This window comes from Temnothorax nylanderi, unplaced genomic scaffold (assembly GCF_030848795.1).
Source record: "Temnothorax nylanderi isolate EJ_2023f unplaced genomic scaffold, tnyl_v1.0 TNYL_tig0453_pilon, whole genome shotgun sequence".
NCBI lineage: Eukaryota > Metazoa > Arthropoda > Insecta > Hymenoptera > Formicidae > Temnothorax > Temnothorax nylanderi.
The window spans coordinates 127,176-139,476 of NW_027249515.1; the positions used below are offsets into that span (position 1 = coordinate 127,176).

The 12,301-nt window shown below is 38.5% G+C and overlaps 2 protein-coding genes across 2 annotated transcripts; both read left to right on the plus strand.

Annotated features, from left to right (window-relative positions):
• The first annotated feature begins 9,157 nt into the window (after positions 1 to 9,157).
• On the plus strand, positions 9,158 to 9,841 carry LOC139782928 (craniofacial development protein 2-like). The gene has a single exon (XM_071722011.1). The coding sequence runs from the start codon at positions 9,158 to 9,160 to the stop codon at positions 9,839 to 9,841; it is 684 nt and encodes a 227-aa protein (XP_071578112.1).
• A 1,415-nt stretch (positions 9,842 to 11,256) lies between these two features.
• LOC139782929 (uncharacterized) lies at positions 11,257 to 11,997 on the plus strand. The gene has a single exon (XM_071722012.1). It carries the CDS (start codon positions 11,257 to 11,259, stop codon positions 11,995 to 11,997), a length of 741 nt encoding a protein of 246 aa, XP_071578113.1.
• The last annotated feature ends 304 nt before the right edge of the window (positions 11,998 to 12,301 follow it).

Consider the following 12,301-nt stretch of genomic DNA (forward strand, 5'->3'; position numbering starts at 1 on the left):
CGAGCGCGGGTAACATACGTCGCCGCGGGGCGGCTGACTTTCGCGATTACAATAATATCGACATAAAGGAATATAAGGGCAAGCCTGCCCACAAGGAAATATTCTCTCTCGCAGTGAATACTCCCCCGTGACATTAAACAAGCCGGGTGTGGATAAAGCAGCGATCGAGAGCAATTTTGCGAACCCAGCTCCATTCTGGAGAGAGCAAAGTATCGCCACGGCTCTTCAGAGCGAAGAAAGAGGGTTGACTTGAGGCAACTGTTAGACCCGGTAGAGTCCGCCCCTCCCACCCGTCGAACATCACAAGTTCGCCACGCGGTGGTAGAAGCTAAGGGCCCCTCTATACGAGGCTTCAACGGAGGAAGACGAAGACCACAACCAGAAGACCATCAAGCCGGCCCTGCCTTCCCCAGTGGTCCCGGAGTTACCCCTCGATCGGGCCCCTAAAACTCCGGGAAAGGAGGCAAAGACCGATCCCAACAATAACCAAACGGTCTTTTACGACGAAGACCTTCCTGGTCGGCCTCTTAACGCTAGACAAGCAGCCAAGTTAAAGCTCTTGTTCTAGCATATTTTTGAGAAGTCCTGTGCCTGTGTGCACAGGCATTAAAGAAACCTAAAGACAATCTCACACTGTACCTGAAATGCAATAAAGCCCTATTCACATTACAAGTTACACTCTACAAGATTCATGATTGATTGAGCCTAGACTTCCCTCCTCTAAATTCCCTGCCGTTTCGAAACATAAACCAATCTTCGATTACTGCAGATGCGGCTTTAATGTGAGGTAATTTTTCGGTTTTTTTTGTTTTTAAGACTAATAATAAACCAACAAACGCTAAAATTAGACCAACAATCATCAGCAAACGATTACGCATCGATTAGACTGTTTTTTAATTAAAAATGAGATTTTTCCGGCTAACTTAACGCTAATTTTTCTTTTTTAATTTAAAAAAAAATTAAGAACCAACAAACGTTGTAATTAGGCCAACAATCACCAACAAACGACCAACAAACGATTAAAAAAAATTAATAAAGTCGAAGTTGACCGGCTAAATTACCGGAGCTATTTCGATCAGTCCCATATAAAGGATTACTTAGCAATGTATCGGCAGCTTCAAGAGCTCCACATTCTCTATTACTCATGGCTCGAAAAGCAATCTTCCAAAGACGGCTCGCCAATGATTCGTCTTTCTTATTTTTACTATCAAAGATAACATCAGATATTTCACTTTTTCCTGGTTTATTTATATACTTAGTAATATACCAAGTAAGCAGCGATGCTTTTTCACCGATAAATTGTATATCCATATTTCCTTTCCATGCAGTAAGAATGGGATTATAATCATTTATAGTGGTTTCAGTATCTGTTCGAGGAAGGTTATAAAGCCTACTTCTATTTTTTAATCGTTTCCTACCTGCTATCCAACTTATGACATCTCTCAAAATCAACGTGTCTGTAACTGGACGAGGAAATCCGAAACGACAGACGCGAGTCGTTTTACGTCCTGCTTTTTTAGAACAAAGACAATAATGGTTATGTTTGTGTCGTTGATACATATTGACTCGCCTGTATAACAATGGTGAAATATTTGGAGAGATCTGGCATTTTACAACTTATATGTTGCAAAATAAATTTAGAAACCTCTTCAACAGAAGATTTACCGATAATTGGCGCGTCTTAAATCCAAATTAATAAATGAAAATGTTGTATACCTCTACCTTGGTATTCTCGTCGCCAGAAGTAATGTGTTACTTCTCCGATCGGGTGATCTTTGGAACAAATAAAATCAAGCAGCGCTTTGAATTTATTATCAAGAAACCTCGACGTCGACACGGGATCTTTAGCAACGAGTACACTAATGGGCGTCGAATCGTTAGGCCATCCATTTACTTCACGAATATATGCACCTAAATCATCCCACATCCATTCACCAGGACTAACTGTAAAGAACCATGTCGCAGGTCAGTGTTCTTGCGTCATAGCATTTAAATCACTTCTTGGTCTACGCCAGTATTGTTCCGTATTTCTTAAAGTGGCAAATATCGAACTCAAGTCAGATTCCAAATCACCTTTCTGCAATGCTTGTAAATATTCTTTAGCCGTATAACGTTCTCGTGAATCAGTTGTATACAATTTATGATAAATACCACGACTTAATTGACGAATATTCGCATCATTTAACAAGAAAAATAAGAATTGTGGACTTAATCTAAATTGTGAATGTTTGGATGTCAAACAACATTTAATAAATTCATGGCTGTGAAGTTTAACCTGTCTAGTTTCGTGTCGTCCATTAACACCAAAAGGAAATAAATCTAGAAAACACAATAGATCTAAAGCTTTCTCACGATTGTCCAAGGGCAAATCTTGAACTTTTAACATTTGGTATAAGGCAGTAGCACTTTCACATGATTTTTTTTCATATAAAGGATAAATAGTGTATTGCTCGTAATAACTATCTTGACTTTCGTCAAGAATCAGGGTTAACATCGCTTCACGCTGATTATTTGAAGTAGCGTCTACGTTATTTTTTGTTTCTTCCATTGGAACTTTTGAACTCAATTCTTGTTCGTCATTTGATAAAATAGCGTCTACGTTATTTTTTGTTTCTTCCATTGGAACTTTTGGACTCAATTCTTGTTCGTTATCCGAAACAGATTCACTATCATTTTCCGTCTCTTGTGCTTCAAATTCATTATTATCCAGTTTCTTTAAACATAATCCATCGTGAGTTTCTGAGAGTGTTATATTATTGTAAAAAGGATTGTTACATTTGAGCCATGTTAAAGCCTTGTGTACCTTTTTACGATCTACGTATTCCTCCCAAACAATTTTGGATTTTGTCGGAACACCTCTAACACGTACGAAGTACATTTCATGATTTTTATTAATTGGATCGGTATCGGAACATAATTTGTTCCATATCTCTTGTAAAGGTAATGGTAAATGAAACGTTCTACCTTTTACTTTTTGTACCATATTTCTATGAGGCAGTTTTTTGTTAATAACAGTTCCCATTTTAACAACAGTTTGAAAAGCTTTAGCTCTTTGTATAAAAATTTTTTCAAACGTGTTAAGAGATGATATTTCTTCGGGTGTATCACGTACAAATCGATTATTTAAAACGCAATACGCAGGTATTAATCCGTTACGGAATTTTCGTGCACAATAACGACATATGTATTGTGGGGTAATGTTATGTCTTTTTAAATGCGCCATTAAATCTCTCCAAATTGGAATATCTAATTGCGTTTTAAGCTTATTAATTTCAGAGACACTTTTCTTATAACAAAGTCTCTCACATGATGCACAAACATATCGAGGTGTGTCCATGCAGCGTTTGGTAAAAGCCTTAAATGCGTTGCTATAGCGAGAAATGATATCGTCACCACTCAAAATAGTACAACTCTGCTGATGTTTGTACATATTTGCTTTTTTTTGTTCCAAAGTTATAATTTCATTTAATGTGTCTAAATCAGCGGAAGTTAAAGCCTTCTCCAGATTTAACATTTTCCGATAGAAACTTGTCATTTGATAAATTAAACGTTTAATATGTCTCACCTTTGGAAAATGAGGTTATAATATTTGAACACAAAGAAACATCGCTTTGCAAAGAGTTGTATCAATGTAACAAGCATTTGTATGACCCTTTTTATTCAAATTTTTTATTGTACATGTATGAATCTTTTGTAACAATTGTGGTATTTTGTTTAAAGTACATGTACTTATCGTTTGAAGGAGTTTTTCATAACAATCAATTAAAAACGGATTATCATCAATTTTACACAAGGTATTACATACCCATGATTTTTTTGCTTGTGCCTGCTGCAAAGGTAGTATATTCATAGTTTGACCTTTTACGTTCATTACCAAAGGTTGTGACGAAGTAATGTTACGATATGTGTCGATAAAATAATTTTCAGACGAAGCTGTATGTCGCGATATGCCACATAATACACGTATTTTATCGTCAATTGTAGAGCATTCTTCGGCAAGAGTCAAACACACTTCTGATTTATTTTTAAGTGAAGCTAATATTTTATAAATATTGCGGACAAAACTGTCTCGAATATGCATACACCAACGTACGATTCTTTCGGCTTCTAATCGTCTTTCAATATGATTTTTAACATTAAGTTTCTTTTCAATGTTTTCAATTGCCACAGGATGAAATTTTATTATATAATTTCGTGACCAAAACTTTGCATATTTTCTAGTAATATTTTTAGCAATATCGCGATTTTTGTTTGCAAGTACGTATTTAGACTTCTTTCTCTCATAATATCGCTTATTATAAAGCCATTTACGATCAGAATATTTTCTTTGTCTATCTCTTTCTTGCTGAGAATGTATAAGATAATGTATACGATAATATTTTCTTTGTCTATCTCGTTTTTGCTGAGAATATATAAGATAATATTTCCTTTGTCTATCTCGTTTTTGCTGAGAATGTATAAGATAACGTTTTCGCTTATTAAGGCGATTATTTGCTAAGTTGTCTTTATACTGACGTCGTCTTTTAGCACGATTGTCTTCTGAATTCTGATATCGATGCCGTTTTTTAGCACAATCATTTTCTGTCGAATTTTGTTCCTCTCGACAACGTTTCTTAGCGCGATTAATTTTAGTATTAACACAATTGTTTTCTGAATTCTGATATCGACGCCGTTTTTTAGCACAATTATTTTCTGACGAGTCCTGTTCCTCTCGACAACGTTTCTTAGCGCAATTATTTCCAGTATTACTAATATCTCTTATTATTTCTAATGGAAGCACTGTCTGAGCATCACTTTCTGAATCTTGAGGAAAATGTTCAATTGTATTCAATTCAAAAATCTTCAACAAATGTGAACGCATTACTCTATGATCATATCTAACTTCGTCAGGTTTAATATCAAACAATAATGAAATCGCAAAAGCTATAGCAAAAACTCCGCAATCATTACAGTTTGGTTGAACTTGCACAGTAGGAAATTCGACAGGATGTTTCTCAAAGTCGTATGTTGGAAATAATTTTCTCAAGAATACCTCGTGATGTTCGTGCAATTTTTTTTTATTTTGTGAATCATAGATATATATTTTTGTTGTATCGTAATAACTACATACCCAATGTCCATTTCGATTTATAAGTATTGGATCTGTACAATTTAATGGAGCTGACGAACTGTGCAATATTTGTATATGTTTTCTATCTTGTGGTATAGGTTGAATCGTTTCAAGCAATTGTTTTCGCCATGTTCCGACAGGTCTATAATCTGAACAACTTCGCAAAAGTGTATGGAAATGATCCATATGATCGTCCGTAATCCATTCGCCTCGAATAATTATATCTTTTTCTTCAGGCTTTAAAATTACTTTTTTTCTAAATTCTGTTTGGATCGCTGTCGCTTTATAATAGCGCGATTGTTTAAATCCTGTTGCTCTGCACGAGATTTTGTAGCATAATTACTTTCAAAATGTGTCTCTGCACTTTTAGCAATCACTTCAGTTTCTGTCGCTTTTATTATCGCTAATGGAAATACTCTTTGAGAAACAGCACATTGTGAATCTTGAGCACGATTATTTGGTAAACTCTGTTTGCATCGTTGCTGCTTTGTAGCGCGATTTTCTAAATTCTGTTTTTCTGCCCGACATTTTTTAGCGTAATTACTTTCAAAATGTCTTCTCATACGTTGAGCAGTCGCTTTAGCCTCTCTATCTCTTATTACTGCTAATGGAAGTACTTTTTGAGGATTAGCATATTGCAAATCCTGAGGAAAATGTTCAATAACATTTTTTTCCAAAATTTGTATCAAATGTGAACGCATAAACTTATGTTCATACTTTACTTTGTCAGGTTTAATATTGAATAACAATGAAGTAGCAAAATCTATAGCAAAAACACCACAATTGCTACTGTTCGGTTGACGTTGCACAGTAGCATTTAATGGGACGTTTTTTAAAATCATATGTTGGAAATAATCTTTGCAAGAATAGCTTATGATCTTTATGCAATGTTTTATTATTTAAAGAATCATATATAAATATATTTTTTGTATCATAATAACTACACACACAATGTGACGAACTACTATACAATATTTGGATGTGTTTTTTATCTTGTGATACAGGTTGAATCGTATCAGGCAATTGTATTCGACATGTTTCTACCGGTCTATAATTGGAACAATTTTGTACAAGTCGATGGAAATGATCCATATGTATGTCCGTCAGCCATTGGCCCTGGACAATTATATTTCTGTCTGTACTCATTAAAGTAATGTATTTTTGGTAATTATTTAGTTTAGGGGCCTCACCTCAAATATCGATGAAATTATGCTCAGTCGACGCGTTTTTGCACGAAACGAAAGAATCTGGCAGAAAAAAGTGTCGCTCTGCTCCGCGACGCGAGATATTAAATGTTAAAGTTGACAGAAATCAGGTTATGATTCCTGTCATACCGACGAGATATAGCAACACTGAACATGCCCTGCGGCCACATGCGCATGCTCAGTGGCCACACGCGCATGCAAAAGTGTGCCAATTTTAAATATGATGACTGGTCAATCGTGCGGAATAATCAAGCGTCTTGATTCAAGCAGTTAGGTATCACGCTGGGAGTTTGTTTAGTTTTATTTATTAAAATAACCATTTGCCTACGACATATATATATATAGAGTAATTCCAATAACTTTCAAGTCTTAAATTATTTCTTTTATATATTGTGCGACGTTTGGTAAGTCTATCTAGTTAAGATATAATATGAGCTAAACGATTTGTTATCTATTTCTATACGTTGTAGAATTTTGCCAAAGGACTGGACATTCTGTAAAGGTTTGATAGAAGCGGACAATGCTGTTTGAATAAAAATGATGGATATATATAAAAAGGAGTCAATTTTATTTTGCAACAAATATTCTATATTTATAATTGTAACTCAGATATGATTTGCTTTACAAAGATGCAGACTGCAGTAACCATCATATACATCCTTGCAGATAATATAAAGAAACGAGAAACTGTCCCCTTCGCGTTGCTTGCGCAAACGTATATGGCACACTCTTCTGCGTGTTCACAATGAGTGGATACATCTATACATGGCTTCCGTGAACCATTTCCAAAGAAAGTCCCACGACCACCTGTAGCCCCAGGTTAAACAGCAGGTGAAGCCACCCAGCGTGCAGGAACACGTAGAAAGCGAATCTCCAAAGCTCGAGCCGCTTGTCCGGTCTGTAAATGAAGACACTGTCGATCGGCATCGACCGGAGGGATTCACTTCACCCATCGCCACTGTGTAATACGTGAAGAAGCCAAGCTTTACGAGGGTGATGAGGATGATGAAGAGAGGTGGTGGGCAGCATTGTGTAGTGATTGGCGTAGTACTTTCGGTCCCAGTCCTCCGTGAGAAATTCATCGCCGATAATGCGGACCATCATGATAACGGCATAGCTGTCATGCACACCGTTCCGCGCGCGGCCGCTAGTATCACCACGACTGCGGTCTGATTCACGCTCACAGCATTGTAAGCATTACTCTATCCTCGTTTGATATTCGATGTGCAACGAAGACAGAACGATGCTTACAACGCTGTGAGCGTGAATCGGACCGCAGCCCACGTCGATAGCACACACATCGTGAGCTGGTAGGCTCGACACCCCGCGCGGCGGAGAGTACGCGGGTAATTGTATAAAATATATCGCGTTATATTTATACAATATTCAACAGTTTGATACTTGATACAATCAATTTATTGTGCCTAAGTCGCTGTACAAGAAGAATAGAGCTCACTCTATTCTTCGTTGGATAAAAAAGATTATACTCATTGCGTCATTTCTTTAAATTGAGTCTTGTCGAGAGCATACTGCGTGAGAAACTTCGAGGGGATAAAGCTTTTCCGCCAGGATGACGAGGCAGTACAGCGGCGATCCCAAATCCACTCACGTCATATCCTGCAGGAAAAAAGCGACAATGTGCTCACAGCCCACCCGCGCCAAGCCCACCTCTAAACTCTGTTTCGTGAACGCTATTAAATGCAAAAAAGTTCAGAATTAATATATAGGTATGTTATTAATTATAATAATTAATTATTATTTATATGATCATTATATAATTTATGTGATCGTTATATTTATCTAATTTATATGATTATTACGTTGGTGAATAACTGCAATCTCTCGCTGGTAACACCACGTCGATAGCACACACATCGCGAGCTGGTAGGCTCGACACCCCGCGCGACGGAGAGTAAGTGTTTACTCAGCTCGGCCAAGACATTCGGACGAACGGCGCCGACGACGACGACGACGGCAACGTTAGGGAGGACGACGCGACGGTGCACGAGACGGTGTTCGCCCGCTCGGACTCCCAAATCCACCCGTGCCGATAGCGAGCATCAACGCGGACGTTGGATGCGCTCGACTCTCGAAGGAAGGTAAGTGGCCGTGGAAGGAAGAAGCAGTTATATAGGTATGATTGCCTGGTATACTCTATAAAAAAAAGAAAAATAAGCTCAATTTAATTATTTATAAACTTCTTCTATTTTGAATTTTAAAATATAATTTACTCAAAGAGTAATATGTTTCAGGTACGGTGTCTTACTTGAAGTGAGAACTTCTCTTGAATATATAGGAGACCGATCATGACAACGGTAGTGGAAATTAAAGAAAGTATAAGTTGGCATCTTTAAAATTACCTCGGATAGCTTTTATCGGCGATACCGTGTGGGGTTGCTAGATCCTCCATCGAGCGCCTCCCCAGGTGGCGAATCGGGGAATGCCTCCCAGATATGGATGGTACCGAGGAAATGAAATACTCGGGGCGGACCAAAAATCTAGCACTGATGAAAGGCAGCAGTTTCATCAGAATCAGGCTGTAGCGCGTGAGCGGTAGAGTACTGAACACCGGAAGGCGTTTAGCAATAGTGAGCGAACCCGGCTTCTGCACTGCGGTATAGAAAAGAAACGGAACCCTTACTACACTATTTTCTTCTAAAACATCTTAATGGCTGACGAAAACAATAAAAATTCGGCCCTCAGTCCGGGGCACCTCTTAAGTGAGGAGAGGGTGCTAAGAATCTCCCCGTCGTCTACCACTAAGAATAATGAAAGTAAATACAAGATCAAAATATATAACACAAAAATACGAATTGCCACCTGGAACGTACGCAGCTTATACATGGCAGGAAAACTGGCAAATGTCGAAGCAGAAATGTCCAGATTGAACATCGATATATTAGGACTCAGCGAAGTTAGATGGCCTGGATCCGGTATGCAGAAAACAAGCAACGGTGTCATATACTACTCTGGAGGCTTAGATACCAACCATAGATATGGAACGGCCATCCTTGTAAATAATGTAGTTGCTGAATCAGTTGCAGAGTTTATACCTTTAAATGACCGAGTTATGATGCTGAAACTGCAAACCGAGCACCGAGCACTGAATGTCATACAAGTGTATGCGCCAACAAATGACAAGACGGATGCAGAGATGGAAGAATTCTACTCCAAAATAGAGGAAGCTATGCGGCTCACAAAGAGAGGTGAGCTAACCATGGTCATTGGTGACTTTAATGCAAAAGTCGGATCTGGTACAGAAGAGGATACCGCAGGACGGTATGGCCTGGGTGAAAGAAATACTAGGGGAGATAGACTCGTTCAGTTTTGCGTCGAAAATAATCTCCTTATCGCTAATACGTTCTTCAAACAACATCCTAGAAGATTACACACCTGGAAGTCTCCTGCTGATGCCAGGGGAAAAATCATAAGAAATCAAATTGATTTTATCCTAATAGGAACGGAGCTGAGGAAATATGTGCAAACAGTAAAAACATCTCCTGGTGCAGATATTAACAGTGATTAACCTAACCACAACCCAGTCGCCATGGACTTCCGAATGCGACGCCTTACAAAAGCCAGGAAGGCGAGAACACCGCAAAAAATAGATATCAGACAGTTGCAGAAACCAGACATGCGGACATATGTGAGTTCCAGACTCGAGGGTGAACTGAAGGAAATTCAGAGACCGGAATAAACCACAGTGGAAATAGAAAGAACCTGGGATAAGATAAAGACCACCATAACGGAGATACAGGTTCAGGACATCGGATTCCCCGAGGTAGGAAGGAGTAGATGACCACGGAAATTTTAGAACTCATGATCGAAAGAAGGGTACAAAAGCCAAATCTTCTGCTATACAAAGAAATCAATAGAAAGATCCGGAGAAAATGCAGAGAGGCAAAGGAACAGTGGATGTCTGAGAAGTGCAAGGAAATCGATGTACTTCAAGAAAAACATGACGCGTTCAATGTGCACAAAAATGTAAAGGAAATGACAAATCGTGCCCGAAAGCATCAAGTTCTAACCCTACGGGATGCTAACAACGAAATAATCACGGGAGTGGAAGCAAAACTGCAAGTATGGAAGAGATACGTGGAGGAGCTCTTTGATAGACCAAAAACGCCAACGCAAGTAGACAAAAACATAAATGAGAGCGGTCCAGACATTACCAAGGACGAGGTTGTCCACGCAATAAAAGCTCAGAAGAACGGAAAAGCCACTGGCCCAGACAACGTATATGCTGAAATAATCAAACTGATAGCCGACCGAGAAGGTAAGGGACTGGATCTACTGATCGAACTTTTCAATGCGATTTATAGATCAGGTAATATCCCTGCCGACTGGTTGAAATCGACATTTATTACTCTGCCAAAAAAGACTCAGGCCTCACGCTGTGATGACTATCGCATGATTAGTCTCATGTCTCATGTTCTAAAAATATTCCTTAGAATAATTCACACCCGGATCTTCAGGAAATGCGAATACCAGCTGGATGAAACCCAATTCGGATTCAGGAATGGTCTTGGCACCTGCGAAGCGTTGTTCTCTTTGAACGTACTAACACAAAGATGCAGGGACATGAACATCAATGTATTTGCATGCTTCATTGACTATAGAAAAGCATTCGACTGCGTCAAAGATCATAAGATGATAGAGATCCTCAGAGCGACTGGGATCGACAGTGAAGAAATACGCTTAATCTCAAACCTCTACTGGCAACAAACCGCAGAAGTTAGACTGGAATCAGCAACGTCGGAAACAACTCTCATCAAGAAAGGAGTGCGGCAAGGATGTGTCTTATCACTACTACTATTCAATATATACTCGGAGGCTATTTTCAAGTAAGCTCTAGAGGGAGTTACTGGTGGAATTAAGATTAATGGCAGGACGGTTAATAATATCAGATATGCTGACGATACCGTTGTGTTAGCAGAGAACATGCAAGACTTGCAAAACATGATAGACCGCATAGTTCGACACAGTGAAAGCTTTGGCCTCTTCATGAATACTACGAAAACCAAAACCATGGTTTTCTCAAAGACACATGTGCATGCACATCTGATTATTAAGGGGGCAACTGTGGAACAAGTCTCGTTCTTCAAATATCTTGGAACCGTCATGACCAGTCTATATGACTCTAAGAAAGAGATCAGATCAAGAATCGAGCAGGCTAGAAGAACATTTACGAGTATGAAGACGTTCTTCACGAGATCAGATCTAAGCTTGGATCTCAGGGTCCGTATGATCAGGTGCTACATATTCTCTACCCTGTTATACGGTTGTGAAAGCTGGACTCTTGACCCAAATACGGAAAGGAAAATAGATGCTTTCGAAATGTATCTGTACCGTCGTATGTTGCGCCTATCATGGGTAAACAAAATAACCAATGAGGAAGTCCTCAGCCGTATGCAGAAACAGAAGGAACTCATGTTGGCAATCAGGGAGAAAAAGACGAGATATATAGGACACCTGATGCGAAGAGAAAGATACGAACTCCTGCGACTGATCATCCAAGGCAAGATTCAGGGGAAGAGATCCATCGGCAGGCGCCAAAATTCCTGGCTGAAAGACATCAGAAGATGGTTTGGCTGTACTTCAGTGGACATCTTTCGCATGGCAGTATCTAAAACTATGTTGGCCATTTGGATCGCAAACCTTCGAAAGGAGATGGCGTCATAAGAAGAAGAAGCTTTTACCGTATAACGCTCTCATTCAATATTTATTCATTCCTTCATTCTTTCATTCATTCCATTCATTCTATATTATAATTTATATCAATATTGTATTTACACCAATATTTATCGTTAAAAACTGAAAAATTGGTTAACTTGTCTCAGTTTAATAACATAAACAAGTTGTCAACATAAACAAGTTGTCAATTGTTATTATAGAGATATATATATATGTTTTCTTCTAAGTTAACAAAGTTTCAGTTTTTAACGATAAATATTGGTGTAAATACAATATTGATATAAAAATGCCT